This window comes from Homarus americanus, unplaced genomic scaffold (assembly GCF_018991925.1).
Source record: "Homarus americanus isolate GMGI-L3 unplaced genomic scaffold, GMGI_Hamer_2.0 scaffold4896, whole genome shotgun sequence".
NCBI lineage: Eukaryota > Metazoa > Arthropoda > Malacostraca > Decapoda > Nephropidae > Homarus > Homarus americanus.
In genome coordinates this window covers 6,824,011-6,840,382 of record NW_024749657.1, presented here as the reverse complement: position 1 = coordinate 6,840,382, position 16,372 = coordinate 6,824,011, and the positions used below count along the sequence as shown (strand labels likewise).

General features: G+C 37.1%; 1 protein-coding gene across 4 annotated transcripts in view; it reads left to right on the top strand.

Moving 5' to 3' along the window:
• Positions 1-7,791: 7,791 nt before the first annotated feature.
• The window catches only part of LOC121853406 (general transcription factor 3C polypeptide 1-like), a 33,833-nt gene continuing 25,252 nt past the window's right edge, over positions 7,792-16,372 (top strand). For all 4 annotated transcript variants that reach the window (XM_042347493.1, XM_042347492.1, XM_042347491.1 and 1 more), the window contains exons 1-9: positions 7,792-7,898; positions 10,955-11,065; positions 11,645-11,801; positions 12,403-12,588; positions 13,476-13,638; positions 13,933-14,081; positions 14,216-14,380; positions 15,102-15,315; positions 15,943-16,266. In XM_042347493.1, coding sequence (XP_042203427.1) covers positions 10,984-11,065; positions 11,645-11,801; positions 12,403-12,588; positions 13,476-13,638; positions 13,933-14,081; positions 14,216-14,380; positions 15,102-15,315; positions 15,943-16,266 — 1,440 coding nt within the window. In that variant the 5' untranslated portion in view covers positions 7,792-7,898; positions 10,955-10,983. The remainder of the gene's footprint in view (positions 7,899-10,954; positions 11,066-11,644; positions 11,802-12,402; positions 12,589-13,475; positions 13,639-13,932; positions 14,082-14,215; positions 14,381-15,101; positions 15,316-15,942; positions 16,267-16,372) is intronic.

Here is a 16,372-nt window from a genome sequence, read left to right as displayed (position 1 = left end):
TGAGGGGGGGTAAACGTTACGGTGTAGGAGGAGGTTAATGTCACTGAGGGGGGGAAAGGGGTGTAAATGTCAATGCCCTGGAGGAGGTGAAAATGCCATGGTCCTTGGGTAGGTATAAATGCCACGGTGGTAATTGAAAGGAATTCGAATATCTGTCTTGAGCGAGATCCAGATACAACTCTGTGCAGGGGTAGGTAGGGGGGTTAACGAGGGAGGTGGGGGAGTGTTAACGGGGGAGGGGGGAGAGATGGGGGTGTGTTAACGGGGGAGGAGGTGGGGGTGTGTTAACGGGGGAGGAGGTGGGGGTGTTAACGGGGGAGGTGGTGTGTGTTAACGGGGCTAAGAAGACCTACCAAATATATCTGCTAAAGGCGGGATTGAAATGCTCTAGAGGTAATACATGCCCCAGGGTGGGTGTGTAAATGCCGGTATAGAAGCGGGAAGTAAGAGTTCGGGAGGAACGTGTAAAATACCGCGGTATACTCTTTTTGCCACGCCAGAATACGTTCCCTGTCCTGTTTGAACATTCTTGTCTCGTGTGATACAAACCCGTTGAATTCATTATCGTGAAATCTGCATATGGCCCCAAACGTCTGATGACATTATTAAACTTCTATGTCATATTTACCAAATCTTTATATTTTAATTGTGGTAGATACGTTCGTGTACAGTAGTTAAGATCCAGTGTGATGTACTCCAAGCATAGTTCTGTTTGATATATGGGGTGGGGTAGAGAGGTAATGTTTATTATTTCCTGGGTTTGATCAGCAATTATTTCGTCTTTAAAGTTATTAAAAAAATCACTTGACTCATATAACCAGCGTGTGTTTTAATTTAGGAGGGAGAGTGTGCGTATATTGACCATAACTGGCAACTTTATTATCGTACCATCCTTTCATCCTCTGAATATTTCCATAAAAAACAATAATTTTCTTTTAAAAGCTGGAGGTTAAGAGGTTAATACTCACTGAGGCTGGAGGTAACTAGGTTAATACTCATTAAGGCTGTAGATTAAGTTAATATTCACTAAGGCTGGAGGTTAAAGGGTGAATACTCACTAAGGCTGTAGATTGAGAGGTTAATACTCACTAAGGCTGGAGGTTAAAAGGTTAATATTCACTAAGACTGGAGGTTAAGAAGTTAATACTCAGACTGGAGGTTAATGCTCACGAAGACTGGAGGTCGAGAGGTTAAGACTACTGCTTGATATTATTATTTGACAAAAGTAGATTTTTCTTGTAGGGTAACATTTTAGCTTACGGAAATGAATAGCTTCTTGAGTCAAATTTTTTTTTAAGCTGTTATGTATTGGATTAATTTATTTATTTTATTTAGAGAGTAATTGTGTGATTCTTGTACGAGGTTTGCTGAGGATAGCTGGTGTGTGTGTGTGTGTGTGTGTGTGTGTGTGTGTGTGTGTGTGTGTGTGTGTGTGTGTTCCCTCCCAACCCACCCCGGGAGTACCTGAGATCCACTCTACCTTGAATTAAACGCTTGAATGGGTGAAAAAAGAATACAATGGAATGATATTGGGATGGATGACTTGGGTAAATGTGACCAGCTATCCACACACACACACACACACAACCAAGCCAACAGTGGGTTTCAGCCACAATTATTTTTTTTTTGACACCCCAGCGTTACGTAAATGGTATACCGGTTTTAGAGAGCTGATGATTGTGGTGGAGGTGGCGCGGCGGTCCTGAGTCCTGCCAGAGTCCTGTGAGACGTTGTATAAGTGTTAATATTTTACGATAAATCTAATACTTATTATTATCTTAATGATTCAGCGATCAGACTGGAGGCAGGATGTACAGCTAGAGATATTATTTAGTGAGACCGAGTTCCCGTCTTTCTTCCTCACCCATGACAGCTTCTGACCTTCCGCCTCTACATCAACCTTACTCTTACTTCAAAAGTTTATAGACCTTATGATGGGATCTTTTAGCTAGCGTGTGCTGTCCTAGGTAGATCAATTTCCTTGTTCGGAATCGACTTTTTTCTTGTATGCCATGACAATTACAGACCTCCCATGCTATTACAGTGATTATGTACCTGTATCTGATCTACTATTAGTGAAGTGCTCAGGCCCCCGTGGTGGATAGATCACCTGTTTGTATGTTATGTTGATGTTTGTGAGTAAGACCCGTTCATAATGTTGAAGGGATGCATTTATGTGTAGAGAATGTGTTGGCTTCAGTGTACATACAAGAGGCAGGATCTTTTCGTGTGACACTTGACCTGTATGGTGTCTTGACCTGTATGGTCCCTTGGAATTGATGATGACTTTATTTTTGTTTTCATTACTGAAGCCTTATGTATACCTCGCGTCAGATGTGTATTGAAGTCCCGGGAAACTTGAAAAAAAAATGTATAGCATAAATAAAAACGTTAATGGTGTTATCTTACTTCCGGGTTTTCTATTCTCAAAGGTTCGTAAAGTGAATATTTCTCGTAACGGAATATTTTACGAATATTCTAAACCGGTTGACTTTATCACGATCTTGAAAAAAATAACACTAAACCTTAATTACATACTTCGGCTGAACACTTAGATATTAAAGGGAATACAATTTTAGTGTGACTTGTGTTAATCAGTGTGACGTTAATGTATCTGGTTAACTAATTGGTGTGAAGTGAACGTATCTGGTTAACTAATTGGTGTGAAGTGAACGTATCTGGTTAACTGATTGGTGTGAAGTGAACGTATCTGGTTAACTAATTAGTGTGAAGTGAACGTATCTGGTTAACTAATTAGTGTGAAGTGAACGTATCTGGTTAACTAATTGGTGTGAAGTGAACGTATCTGGTTAACTAATTAGTGTGAAGTGAACGTATCTGGTTAACTAATTGGTGTGAAGTGAACGTATCTGGTTAACTAATTGGTGTGAAGTGAACGTATCTGGTTAACTAATTAGTGTGAAGTGAACGTGTCTAATTAACGTAAAGTCTTATTGTGATTTTAATAGTTTAAATGTACACTATTTACGTGTTTTTAGATAACCAGGATGTGATTTTAAGTTTTTATCCCAATAATTGTGTTTATAATTTAGAAATATTTAGGGTTTATAATTATCAAGGGTTCAAAGTTGGTACGATACTCTTTTGGAAACGTGTGTCTGTGTTTAAAGGGATTGTTTATGTTATGTTAGTAATCCTAAAAATATGTGTAATGCCAACTTAAACATGTACAAATATTCAGGTATATTGGCCACACACACACACACACACACACACACACACACACACACACACACACCTGAAATAACCCCACCTCTGTTTTGTCATTTTTGTTATAAATATTCCGAATTAAATAATGCACAAACTCACAACATGAAAGATCAACGAATCACTGTAATAATGATAATGTAAAATAATGTTGAAGTTATTATTTCATTACTTAGTGTAAATAGTACTAAATGTATATTAAATCTTTATTGTATATATTAATTAAATGGCTGTATCTCTTGTTAATTGTTGTTATTGATGTTTAGTGGGGTGTAAATAACTCACAAACACGGAAAAGGTGACGGACGTGTCATTGATTCTCGATTCATACTTTGTTAGTGAATCGTGGACAGGGATTCGGGAACTGATACCACCCTCTTTGAAACATGTGTTGCTTAAACTGTCCATGAAATAATTTTGTCTTAGAATAGGTAAAGATTCGGGAGTTATCACAAGGAAAATTTGGTTTTGTAGCCGATTTTTTTACTGATATTAAAATTATTTCCTCCCATATCAATATTCTCATTGTAAATTTAGCTATTACCTGAAATATACCCAAACTTTGCCTTTAAAAGCTAAGGAAGCGAAATTTGGTGTTATGTAGAGTAATAAAAATGCAAGTTCATTATAATTAAGAGCATAAAATTCAATAGGTTTTAATAATAGTAATATACAGTATATAATTCACATAGATATTATTACAGTATTAAATTTGGTTGTTGAAACGTGGAAGTTAATACACATTAAAGGTGGAGGAGATGGTAGATGAAGGGATTGGCATTGGTATCTCGTGGTGTGTGAAAGGAAGGTGAAATATTATAAGATGGACAGTGTTGACATTTTAAGGTGGTCTCGGCCATATACGGTGAGCTGGTTTGATATTTATGGAGTTATCAGATCCTCAAAGGTTTCTGAGATGATTGTGTCTTGTAACTAGTTAACTTAAATACATTATGTAACGATGTAACTTTTACATTGAAGCTGAAACGCATATGTAACGCATAAATATAACATTAAATACAAGAAACTCAATTGATTTAGATACTTTTTAGAACCATAAAAAATATAACATACTAATTGTTTCCTAACTGGTGATAAGTGATCCCAGCCGCCCATATATATATTTTGTTTATTTTTAATTATATATTGAAATGTGATAGATGATTATTTGAACGTGAAATACTGAGTGTGATCGTCATTGAAACAAAATAAAACGTGGAATGTACTGTACTGCATACGGGCGATATGTAGAGTTTGCAAGGAAATGAGACCGTGTTTTTACCTTACTGATGAGTTATAATTAATTGATGTATTTTTATCCACACTGGCACTTGTCTACGACTTCTATACACCCATTAATTATGTATTAAATGAGTGGCTTTGTAAACTGTGGGAGGTGACTGTGGTTATGTACGTACACAAGGCTTGAAAGTTATCGTGTACGTAGGCGAGTGTTAGTTCTAAGAAGACTAGAGCTCAGATTGTATTGTGAGAATTGTGATGTTATTTTAGTTAATATAAATTATAAAAGAGGTGGTTTCTGTGTTTTAATTCTCCCGTGTTTTTGTGCATCACTTTGAGTCGAGATGTGTTTGTTTTACCCAGTGCGTCACCCTCGCAGCTGACGATCATTAAAATACATTTTTTTTAAGAACAAACTTGACCTTGATTTATGAAAGGAGAAGAGATGAGATAGAGATGCTAGACAGGGAGTGATGAAAACAGAAGAGACAAGAGAATTAAGGAAACAAATGGTTAAGATAGTAAAAAAAATAATAAGAGGTGAAGTAGAAACAAGAGATATAATAAGACAAAGAGGCAGGAGGTAATACAAAAATGCAGATAGACAGACAGACCTCCCTTGCTAACTAATCCATTGCCATACTTAAATATACCTTTGAATCTTTCTTTTCAGCCAAATCAAGAATTTCGAAAAGAGAATAACATAATTTTCGAAGAGCGTTATACTTTTTTTACGATTATCCTCTTCACCACTGATCGGCTCATTTGCCGCCTGAGCGATCGGGAAAGTTACAGAGTTTACAGGAAGAGAAGTGCAGGTCATCCCCCACCTCAGATACTTACCAGATAGGTCTTTATCCTAACCTAAGAGACAACATTATGTCTGTGGACCTTAAGTCCACGCGACGATACTTGTGTGGATAAGGCAGAAAGTGATCATAGTGTTGGATGGATATATCTTCAGCCCGTTCACCACCCCCTGCGATTGATTGTGGGGAAAAGAGCGGCTGGATGTATTCTCTTTCAGTAACTCTTGCGGGGCTTATATTTAGGCCTAAAAGATCTTGATTGGACAGCCATAATTTCGATAATCAATTAGTGATTAATCTCAATAGAAGGGTTTGTAAATAAACATGTGAAATGCTGTCTTTAATTATATCTTTAGTTTACTATTTTATTTATTATTTACTGTGGATTTACTTTAATATTCGAGACAATTTTGTTGTCACTTTTTACTTTCAGTACTTGAGTACTTTATGAATGAGATACTTTTTTACCTCTACTTGAGTACACTGAACGTTGGTTACTTTTACTTCTACTTGAGTAATATTTTGCCAATGTACCAATACTTTTACTTAAATAACAAAATCCGGTACGTTTTACAACTCTGGTTACGACATAGACGACCTGGGGCAGATATTTTGATAAGTGTTTATTACCGTAGATTTTTAAACTCCCGGTCCCACAAACTCTTTCTGTTTCTCCACACCGACTGAAATTAGTCATAATTCTTAGTGAAGACTTTTAGTAATCAAGAGTCACCCGGTAGAAATAGACGATCTTTGGCAACTCTAGAAATCTATTTGACAGACACAATCCCCACCCCCCACACAATCCCCACCCCCACACACAATCCCCATCCCCCCCACACACAATCCCCATCTCCCCACACACAATCCCCCCCCCAACACACACAAGCCCCAACCCACACACCACTAGGCTCGTAACAACTTTTCCATTACCTTTAAGTCTCAGAAGTCGTAGTTAAAGAGTAAGCAACCAACTATTAAATAAAAATTTACCAACTCATTCTAGTGCAGTTTTTAATGCAGTAGTGGTGATGAAAGTTTGGGAAAATGCGTAATTGTTGAGTTATGACCACCCAGCTCCGCCAAAAGTGGGCTGTACTTCGAAGCAGTGGGAAAATGTTAAATAAAAAAAATTAAGTATAGTATAACCTAATCTGGTTATTGTACTTAATGGGCAATTATTTCGTAAATAATGACATACGGTTTACGCTCGTTACCCGCCACCGGCTTATAGTTAAGCTCATTTGTCGTCAGTTCTCATTTGACGGAATATTTGCCTAAAACACTTATCTTTCGGAAATCGAAAGAGAGAAATGTTTCTGTTCCTTAACGACTTGCTAGAGCAATTAATAGCTGCACAGCACTGTGGCTTCATTACAGCTGCTATAAAGAAAATGTACAAAAGAAAAGAAAATTGTGCTTTCGCCGAGGTTTTCGTCTTCTCGCCTTCATTGCCTAGTTGATAATATTTAGTTTAATTTGGTGGCGCCACTGGGCGGCCTATAAGAGTGGGCCATCCTTATTATAATCCTTGATGAAGACTTCTATAGTGATATTATACTATAGAATCTATAGTATAATATCACTTGACTTCAGTGGCGGCTCGTGAAAAATAAAATGGAGGGACTGCAAGCCTCACACAACAGTAGGTGACCTACCTCAGGTATGAGTTGTAGTTGATGTCCACGAATTCTCAGGGCATGGTAGTAGTGTTGGTGGTGATGGACCAGTATTAACTGAAAATAAAGTCCGCGTGTCTGCTCTTCGATGTAGCAAAATTGTTTATTACTATTTCATTAAAATCCTTTATTTCTGTTATCATTTTATTTTCAATGGATATCACTGGTAAAGCAGACAGTCTGTCATTCTGATAAACACTGATGTTTTGCAAATACTTCACTCGATTTTCCATCGTCAAAGGGTAATTAAAGAAAGCACTATTTAACCACACCGTCCACACGTTGTACGAGACTGAGCTGCTTCAAGTGCGGCGGCGGCGCCAATTAATAACAAACATCAACTATGAAAGTAACTTAAATTTTGGTCTGATTTTAATGAAAATTCACTTAGCAACGTATTGAAAATAATTAAATAACATATAAAATGATATATTTGTTGGTAGTGTATTATTCAGCTGTCTCTCTAAAGGAATCATACGCCTGGCAGTGAGTGTCTGGGGGGACTGCAGCCCTGCTTGACTTATAGTTTAACTCAAATACATTTTACTGAGATTACTTGTATTTTAACTTAATAACAAATCACAGTACTTTATACACCTATGGTGCTAGTAACGTGTTTATTATATATTAAATAACATCTGCATTATCTATTTAATAACAACTATATTATCTATCAAGTAATAACAATTAACAATATAAGGCTTTATTCTGATGTATTTGTGATGATTTGAGTCCAAAGTTTGTTTGTAATAATTCTTAACCGATCACATCTACATAACCCGTATAACATTAGAATCTTAAGGATACATAACCCGTAATTAATGTATCTCGGTGTAAAGAGAAGGAGGACATGAGATGATGACATAAAGTTTATTGTATTTGTTATGTGGCGATGGAGAAGAGTACGGTGCTGTTTAACAATAACGTCATTTAATAGAGAGTAAGTAGCTATTGTTGGTTATTTTGCCCAGTAAGTTATGTGATTTGTGACGTCTGAAACTATGGGAATAAGTAATACCAAGTGTTAGGTTTGTTTTAATTTTATTTAGGAAAGATTCATACAGTACAAGCATACACATAGAAACATTTACCGAGGATAACATACAAGAACATCTCGTATAAATTGTTAGTAATATTAACAGTGTAATCCTCTTTATACTCAAAGGTAGACGTGACTCATTGAAAGAAGAAACTCTGAAAGTTTCTATATAGGAAAATAACTTTCTTACCTCTAGAATACATAATAAATGTTGGGTGAAATGTGGTAAAGACTCAGGGTTAGGTCAAGAATGACATGGGGGAGAGGTTGTAAGATAGAACGGTAATATTAGAGAACACTGCCACCACCAGTCATTTGATTTAGTTCATATTTTCCACATGTTCTTATCGTTATGGTATGTAATTTAAAATAGGCGAAATTTGTTTATTTGAGTTATAAGTATTTTATATATTTTTTAGTTTACGATCATAAATCACCTGTAGTAGGCAAGGCATGAAGAATGAGGGAAATTGTGGGATAAATTATGGCGAAAAACTGTTTATATGACACTAAAATGGTATGTCTACCTGCTTTGTACATGAAGAAATTAACTATTTACTGTAAATACTGATCCGTAAAATCTGCCGAGACGGTCGGTTCAAACGTGCTCTCACTTCCACAAAAATAAAACATAAACTTACACCATGACCCTCCAACAAAGTTACTTTCATTGGTACCATATATCAAATAAGTACTTTCTGTCGAGGGGTCATGCCCAGCTTGGAAGTTAGGTTAGGTAGGTTTCTTTGGTTGGTTTTGGTCAGGTTCTATTAGGTTCTAGTAAATATCGTCTCTTAAAATACTTGCCGGGTATTATAATGATAAGAAAATATTGAAAAAAATTAATGAAGTCAAACAAGTCCTTCTGGTGATAGTGTTGTTCTCATACATTACCGAATTAAAATTAAGAGTAGAGTGACTGCAAGAGACCGAGCAGGATGGAAAGCTGCCATCAGGTAACCGTAGCTGATCCAAACAGGCATAGAAAATGGTCGTAAAATGATTATGGTAATGATGGGGAGGTAGAACACAAAAAAATAAGAATAATGTACTGTACTTGACAACGTTTCAATAAAAAATTTAGAGTTTTCCAATTATTTAAACTTTTCAATTTCACTTAAGAGAGTACAAGTTTGTGGGGATATATATTCACCCCTGTACATTTATTTCTTATTCAGTCAATCATTGGAAGTGTTGATTGAGTTGTATTACTTTGATTTCAGGTTTGGTTTCCATAGCCCCCCTGGATAGGAGGTTAGCTCAGGTCTTTCTGGTTTCTCTGGTTAGTTTAATTTAGACATGTACCCGATACTGTGAACTGGTATTTGAGAGTCATCAGGTGTTGTTAGTATTTTGCATGTTTTTTTTTACCCTACAGATATCCTTAAATCAGTGAACTTTCTCCAACCTTCACCAACATCTCTTGGTACTGGAGCCACAAAATTCACTGCACATTAAACTAAATCCCAAGCGATATTTTACATTTTACCAGTGTTTTGTTGTCCAATTTCCCCAAGAAAACATCCTTCCACTTTTCCACTTCTTGCAGCATAGCTAAAAACCTGTTTATGAATCTTGTGCTCTCCACCATCTGATACCCTTAGCTTGTGATTGCTGTATGTTTTGTAAGTGTAACTGAGATTAGGTGACTGGCCTGCAGGAAGACTCACTCTCAGTGCTTACGTTTGAATTACAATGCCCTAACGACATCACAAAATAGTTATGAGTACGGAGGGATTACAATAGTGTTAGCAGTTTGTAAGTTTGAACCGAGTTTGATCACCGAGTTATTAACTTACGAGGAGTTTTGGGTATATGGGCCCAGTACTGTAATGTAAAGTGTTTGATATATCTGTACTTTAATTTTTCATTATATATCTGTAGCTACTGTAATTTTTCATTATATATCTGTATCTACTGTAATTTTTCATTATATATCTGTAGCTACTGTAATTTTTCTTTTTGTATATCTCTACTACCGGTATAATTTTTCTTTATAATGTATTTTGTACTGTAATTTTTCATTACAGTACAGTGACCCCTCGTTTAACGAACGCCTCGGTTAACGAAATTTCGGTTAACGAAATTTCGGTTAACGAACTGCCTTCCATAAGCATCTTCAATTCGGTTAACGAACAAAAATTCGGTTAACGAATTTTTTACGAACCGACCTCAACATGTTTTCGCTTGCACTGACCGGGCATCCAGCTTTAGTTTCAGTCCGCCAATACATTAATCGGTTCTAGGGCTTAAATTCCTTACTATTTTGGTAAATATCAAGAAGTTTATACTATTCAATAATTTTAAAAGTTTAATATTCAATTTTTTAGTCATTTTAACAATTATTGAACATAATTGAAGGTAAAGTGACTAGTTTAATGCACAGCATTCAGCCTCTTAACACAGCAAACAGGCGTTAGTCTCTCTCTGTTTTCATTGGAGGTAACATCTTGCTTGAGACTCTCTTCAACTAAACACTTTTTTTCTGTGTTTCCAAGCAAATTATTGGTCATTTTGAAATATATTATACATATTGACAATATATAATGCAGTGCAGTGTTGATTTAAAGAAAATAATCTTGAAATACACCAAGAGAACTAAAATTTTATGGGTGAAATGGTGCCATGGGGTGACTTCTCTTCCACCCCAATCCCTTCTCTTCTTCCTTCTCCTCCACCCCCATTCTAATTCCCATCATCATCATCATCATCCAGGAGCCTTCTACATACACATCTCAAAGTAAGTGAACTTTTCTACCATTTTTGTTGAATTTAGGCAATTTTCGGTGAGCTGGAACCAATTACCCAAAAACCCATTGAAACAATGGTTTCGGTTAACGAACTTTTCGGTTAACGAACGACCTTCTGGAACGGATTGAGTTCGTTAACCGAGGGGTCACTGTATATATCTGTACATTACTGTAATTTTACTCTATTTTCTGGACTCTTATTTTCAGAATCAAACATTACCCAGTGTAACAAAAAGATGGTGTCCCTAAACATGAACTATATCGCAGACCTGGAGGATGAAATTGCTCTCGAGGGGCTGGACGGCATAACTGTAGATGGTGAGTGCCTGTAATTTTAGCTGTCAACGCTTTGATTGTTGTTTTGGTAAAGGCAATTTAATACATTCATTGTCTCCTCATATATGTTGTTTATGGCAGTGTCAGCGTAATGCTTTCACAGTTCAGTTCTTTGTTGGGTCCACATAAGGAAGTAAACGAGATGTGTGGTAATGTACATGTGTCGTGTATATCGTACCTTGACTTACAACTGGTTTTATTTACCAGTGGTTTGATTTATGAATAATTTAATTTTTTCCATTGAACACTTTCAACGGTTTATATTCATTTAATATACTCTGGTATCATTGCTGGTAGAATTAGTGATGTTATTTACTGATATTGACAGTGTGCAGAAGAATTCATTAATTGTGTGAGTGTGTGTGTGGAAATAGTCATTGACAGTACAGTATGTGTAGAAGGAGGTTCTGTATATTTGTTTTTGTTAATCGTACACTACTGTATTCTGGTAACATTTATAGTAGTAAACAAAAAATTAAAGCTTTACTTTATTGTATTTCAGAATTACTGTACCTGTACTGTAATTGGGATTCTGAAATGTTTTGTTATTTTGTTTTACAGGACTGTGGGTAAGACTGAAGCAGAGAACAAACTTTGAGACGAACATGCCCCTTGATGACAACAGTAAAGCCTTCTTGTGGTCAATAGCAGCCGATGACGATGAGATCTCGATATACCAGTTGCCCTCTCCCCGGGATGAGCTTGTGATCTTCAATAGGTAAAGTGTCTATACTTGTACTGAGACTTACAGAATGGATTGGTACCTGGTAACTCATTTGGCTTAACTTATCACAAGTACTGTACCAGCTCCAATACAGGATCCTAAGCCCCTCCAGACTCTCACTCCACCTTGAGAAGTACGGGTACAGTACCTCCTGATCATAACTCGGCTCCTGAAGGATTTGAAAGTCCTGTTATGCTGTTGTGGTAAATTATATTCAGTTGAAGAGATCATGTGATGGGCTAAAGGTATTCAGAAACTGTTATTAGCACCTGTGTGTGTCTGTGTGTTTAAAGTGTAACTCCAGGCTTAAATGAAAGGACTTTGGTCTCCATCCTAGAGTGAATGATCGTAAGTTAAGAGACAGTGAGATCTTATACCAGACACAATAGTTAATGTGTTGGTAAGAGAGGTGGGAGAAACAAGTACTGTAGTGTTGAGATGCATTAATACAAAGAAAACTTGTTTTAATATCCTGTAGGTTATTCTTAAACTATCCGGTATAATTAATTATATGCAAAAGCAATATTACTGTAATAATAATAATGTTAAACTTTATAATTATATTTACCTAAATGTTCACATGCTCCGTGTACAGGTATGAACATATGGACCCTGAGCTGGGTATAGTTCTGGAGCCAGAAAAAGAACCCAAGGATATTTACCCCTTCCACCCTGTTGATGATAAGAAGAAGGGGGTACGAGGCTCCTGCAAGACCTACAATGAGCGGGTGGACATCACTCATCAGGCTGCCTCCATGACGCTTCAGGAGGTGCTGAAAGAGTAAGTGGTTAACTATTAGTGAATAAGGCTAAGAATTGTTGTTAGTCAGACATTTAACCTTATTGATGGCATCTCTACGAGCAGTTCTAGATAAGCTTAGTTGGAACTGTTTAAAAATAATTATACAATGCAACTAAAACAAATGTGTTACGAACTGATGAAGTAAAGAATATATACAGTATACAATAGTAAATTTTGCTTCTTTATTTTACTCTCTTGAATACACACATAGATACAAGCATATATAATGTATACAGTATATTTAAACAAGACCATTTTCAACAGTGTCCCCAGAATTCTCTCCTGAGTGATTTATATTTTGGTTTCTCACTCCTCTCCACCCTTGAAAGCTTTATGGATTTGTCCTTTATTAGTTTGTACCAGACATGATGAAATTTGAAGCTTAATTTTATAAAAAAGAGATCACCTAAAGATTAAGCTGTGGTGTTTGCTGACTTCTGCCTTGTCAGAGCTCAGGGATCAGCTAACACTTCTTGTCTTCAGGTAGTCTTTCCTTGATCAACTCTCTCTTAGTGATGTAACTGAATATTTTGTGGATCAGATTGAGACAAGAAGTACAGTACTTTTGACATACATCCTCTGTTTTACTTCTCACCTGCTGTTGTTATGATTGGGTATTGTCCTTATCTGTGTGTACAATGTCTGGTACAATCATTTTAGTGTCTGTATATTTATTTAATTTTTGTTATTCCTCCTCAAGAATGATAACTAATCCTTGGAACCATGATTATATGTACTGAATCTTTGTGGGCTATAAATCTGTATAGGGAAGTTCCTCTACTGCCTGAAGTGTTTATTTGTGATTTGTGTTGACCCATCATTATTCTTGGGCATGTGTTAATGTATTTGTAATATTCATGTTACAGGTATGGTCAAAGGCTGGTGTTGGTGGCAAGTCAGATGCTTCGTAACAAGGCGCTGTACATATCTACCTGTATTGATAAGTTCTATGACTTAACGCTCACTCAGTACATCATCGTGGAGCGCATTGGACGCTCACGGAGGATGGGAGAGATCACTCAGGGCAAGGTTAGTTTACTCTAGTTCAGCAGAGTCTGATTGTAGATACATTTTATTATTCTCACCAGTGTAAGTCTTCTCTAGCCACTGGTGCTGGTAGCCTGGATCAAGGATAACACACATTCTCTTAACATTCACTCTCACTTGTAAGTCGATTGGAATTTATGATATTATAAGAAAAAGAAAATTGATAACATTGTTAGTGTGTGTTACAAAGAGTTTTGAAGTTTTGGATCAGTGATGGCAGTAAATTTAGCCAGTGTTTGTCAGTAGGTCACACAACTAATACTGTCATGTATTCAGGTAAGCTTGGCCTCCATGGGTGAAAATCCCAAGTCAATGTTCTACCACCGTAAGCGACTGCTCAAGCTGAACCTGATCACCAAACAGCCTCACCAGCAGAAGGGCACCAAGGGACAAACTCACAATGGTTCTCTTCTACATCTCACCAGGTTAGAAGTTTGTGAAGGTACATTGACACTCTAGAGATAAATATTGAAACTTATACTAATCATCCCTTATTATCCCAGTATTTTGTAAACTTAAACTGGCACAATATCTATAGAATCTTGTTTGGTATTAACAGGTTCTATGTGGAGCGTCGGTCAAAGTTCATCATGATGATACAGCGAGCGGTGGAGATCCTCAAGAGTAAACCTAACAACTGTGCCCCTTACACTATGGTTAAAGAGGAGATGGGGATGCCAGAAACATCTTGCAGAAAGTTATTTAAGAGCACAGAATTTCAAAGGTATGTTAGAGATTGGAACAGGCATTGTAGGATTTATGATAGGCGGAAGAGGAGGATTAGTAGGATTTATTATAGGCGGAAGGGGAGGATTAGTAGGATTTTGGCTGTGGAGGGAGATAATTACTTACACCAAGGATAAGTTATACTGTATATTCTTCTTGTTGGGATGGAGTAATAGTGGTGAGACCAGGAGGGAGGTTGTCTACATCATAGGACAGAAAACTGGGATAATGTCCTAAGTTATTGCTAGGGGGGGACTTAATACAAAACAAATTCATGTAAATTATTATAGCTTTGTGGAAATGTTATGTAATTTACTGCACAATGCATCTCACTCACTCTCTTCTGCTATTTCATCTCTGTTCATGGTTACTTTGTTCAACGCTTGCCCTCATACTTTTAACCCTTATAAACACTTTACCCCAAATTCATTCTTCTCATAGTTCTCAATTGACTGGGGTTTTGTCTCTTCCAGTATTTTCTTATTTCATATACTGTATATCACTTCTTTTATATTGTCGCAGGAGTGAGTGGGAGTGAATCTGTTAGTCTGTTTTATGTCGTGTTTCCATCTGTCATTCTGTTTCATAGTGTTTTCTTTGTATTTGTTACAGTTGCAATATTTCAAGTTATTTTAGTTTTGTTAATAATTAAAGTACAGTACACATTACCACTTGATTTTGGGTAAGTTTAAGTTTACTCATGATAAAGATGTCAATAGGTACATCAAGAATATCACCGCCCCTTACCGCAAAATGTACCCTGACGCTCCTCCGTCCCAGTGGCGCTGTAAGGGGAAGGATGCGGAGAAATTCGTACGCATCATGGAACTTCTCAATCCCATGATCGATCCTTTGGAGGTGTGCAAAGTGGATGAGGTGGCTGATGAGGAGGAGGATGACGACTCCTACCCGGGTATTCTGGATCAACACCGTGTAAGGATGCTCATTGTTGTGTGTGAGGTCTTGTGCATTGGTTGTGTGACTGGTTGATAGGACTCTACTGTCTCCCTGGTCTGTCTAATATGACGGGAACATTCATGATGGCTGGCAGATGTCCCACTACCTGTGTAATGCTGAATGACTGTGCAAATCTAACTGTGTCATGAAGGGATTTTTCCATGCAGTATGAAGTAGAGATACATTTTATATGACATGTAATAACAATGTTGTGTTGTGGTTCTAATGTACTTAATGTGGTATTGTGTATGTAAAGTTTTTTTTTATATATAAACTCTTGCGACGTGCAAACACCCCTATAATTGGTATAATCCTGACATAGTTCCCAGAAACAGTATAATTAGGAAAGGCCAATTCCGTTCATGTCTTATATTTTATGGTTATACAGTATAAAGAATATGTTTACATTTTTGGTGCAAAGATTCAAAAGTGTTTGTATTGTTTGCTTTTAGTGTTGTTAGATATGGCAATAGTGGTTATAAAGTTGCCTTTGTGTAGACCAAATACAAGATACAGTGGAGTAGGAATTTATATAATTTTGTAATAGAATAATGAATTTTGTGATAGAGTATTGTACTTAATGTGTTTACTTTCCATTTACAGGTGGTGTGGGGTGTGGGTCTGTTACAGCAGGCATACGAGGCCGTGGAGCAGGCGGGTCCAGATGGAGTCTCTCAGTCTGACATGGCACGGTTACTGGGACAGACTAAACTCGACTCTCGTACGATCTGTCGGAACCTTCAGCGCCGCAACACAGTCCATTCCCTCATGAAGGACGTGTGGAGGCAGCGAGTGTCCAGATACGTCTCTCACAAGTATGCCAGGACGGGCCACCTGACTCAGGAGTTCCGGAAAGAGCGGCAGAAGATGATGGCCATGATGAAGCAGGATCAGGCGGAGATAAACAAACCCTCAACGTCTAAAGAGGTAAAAGACTTGGAAGTCCTACTTGATAATCTCTTATGTTTCTAAAGAGCTTAAGGAAGGTGGGTTAGGATCACATGAAGATTGTCCTCCCAGCTTATCTTACCTG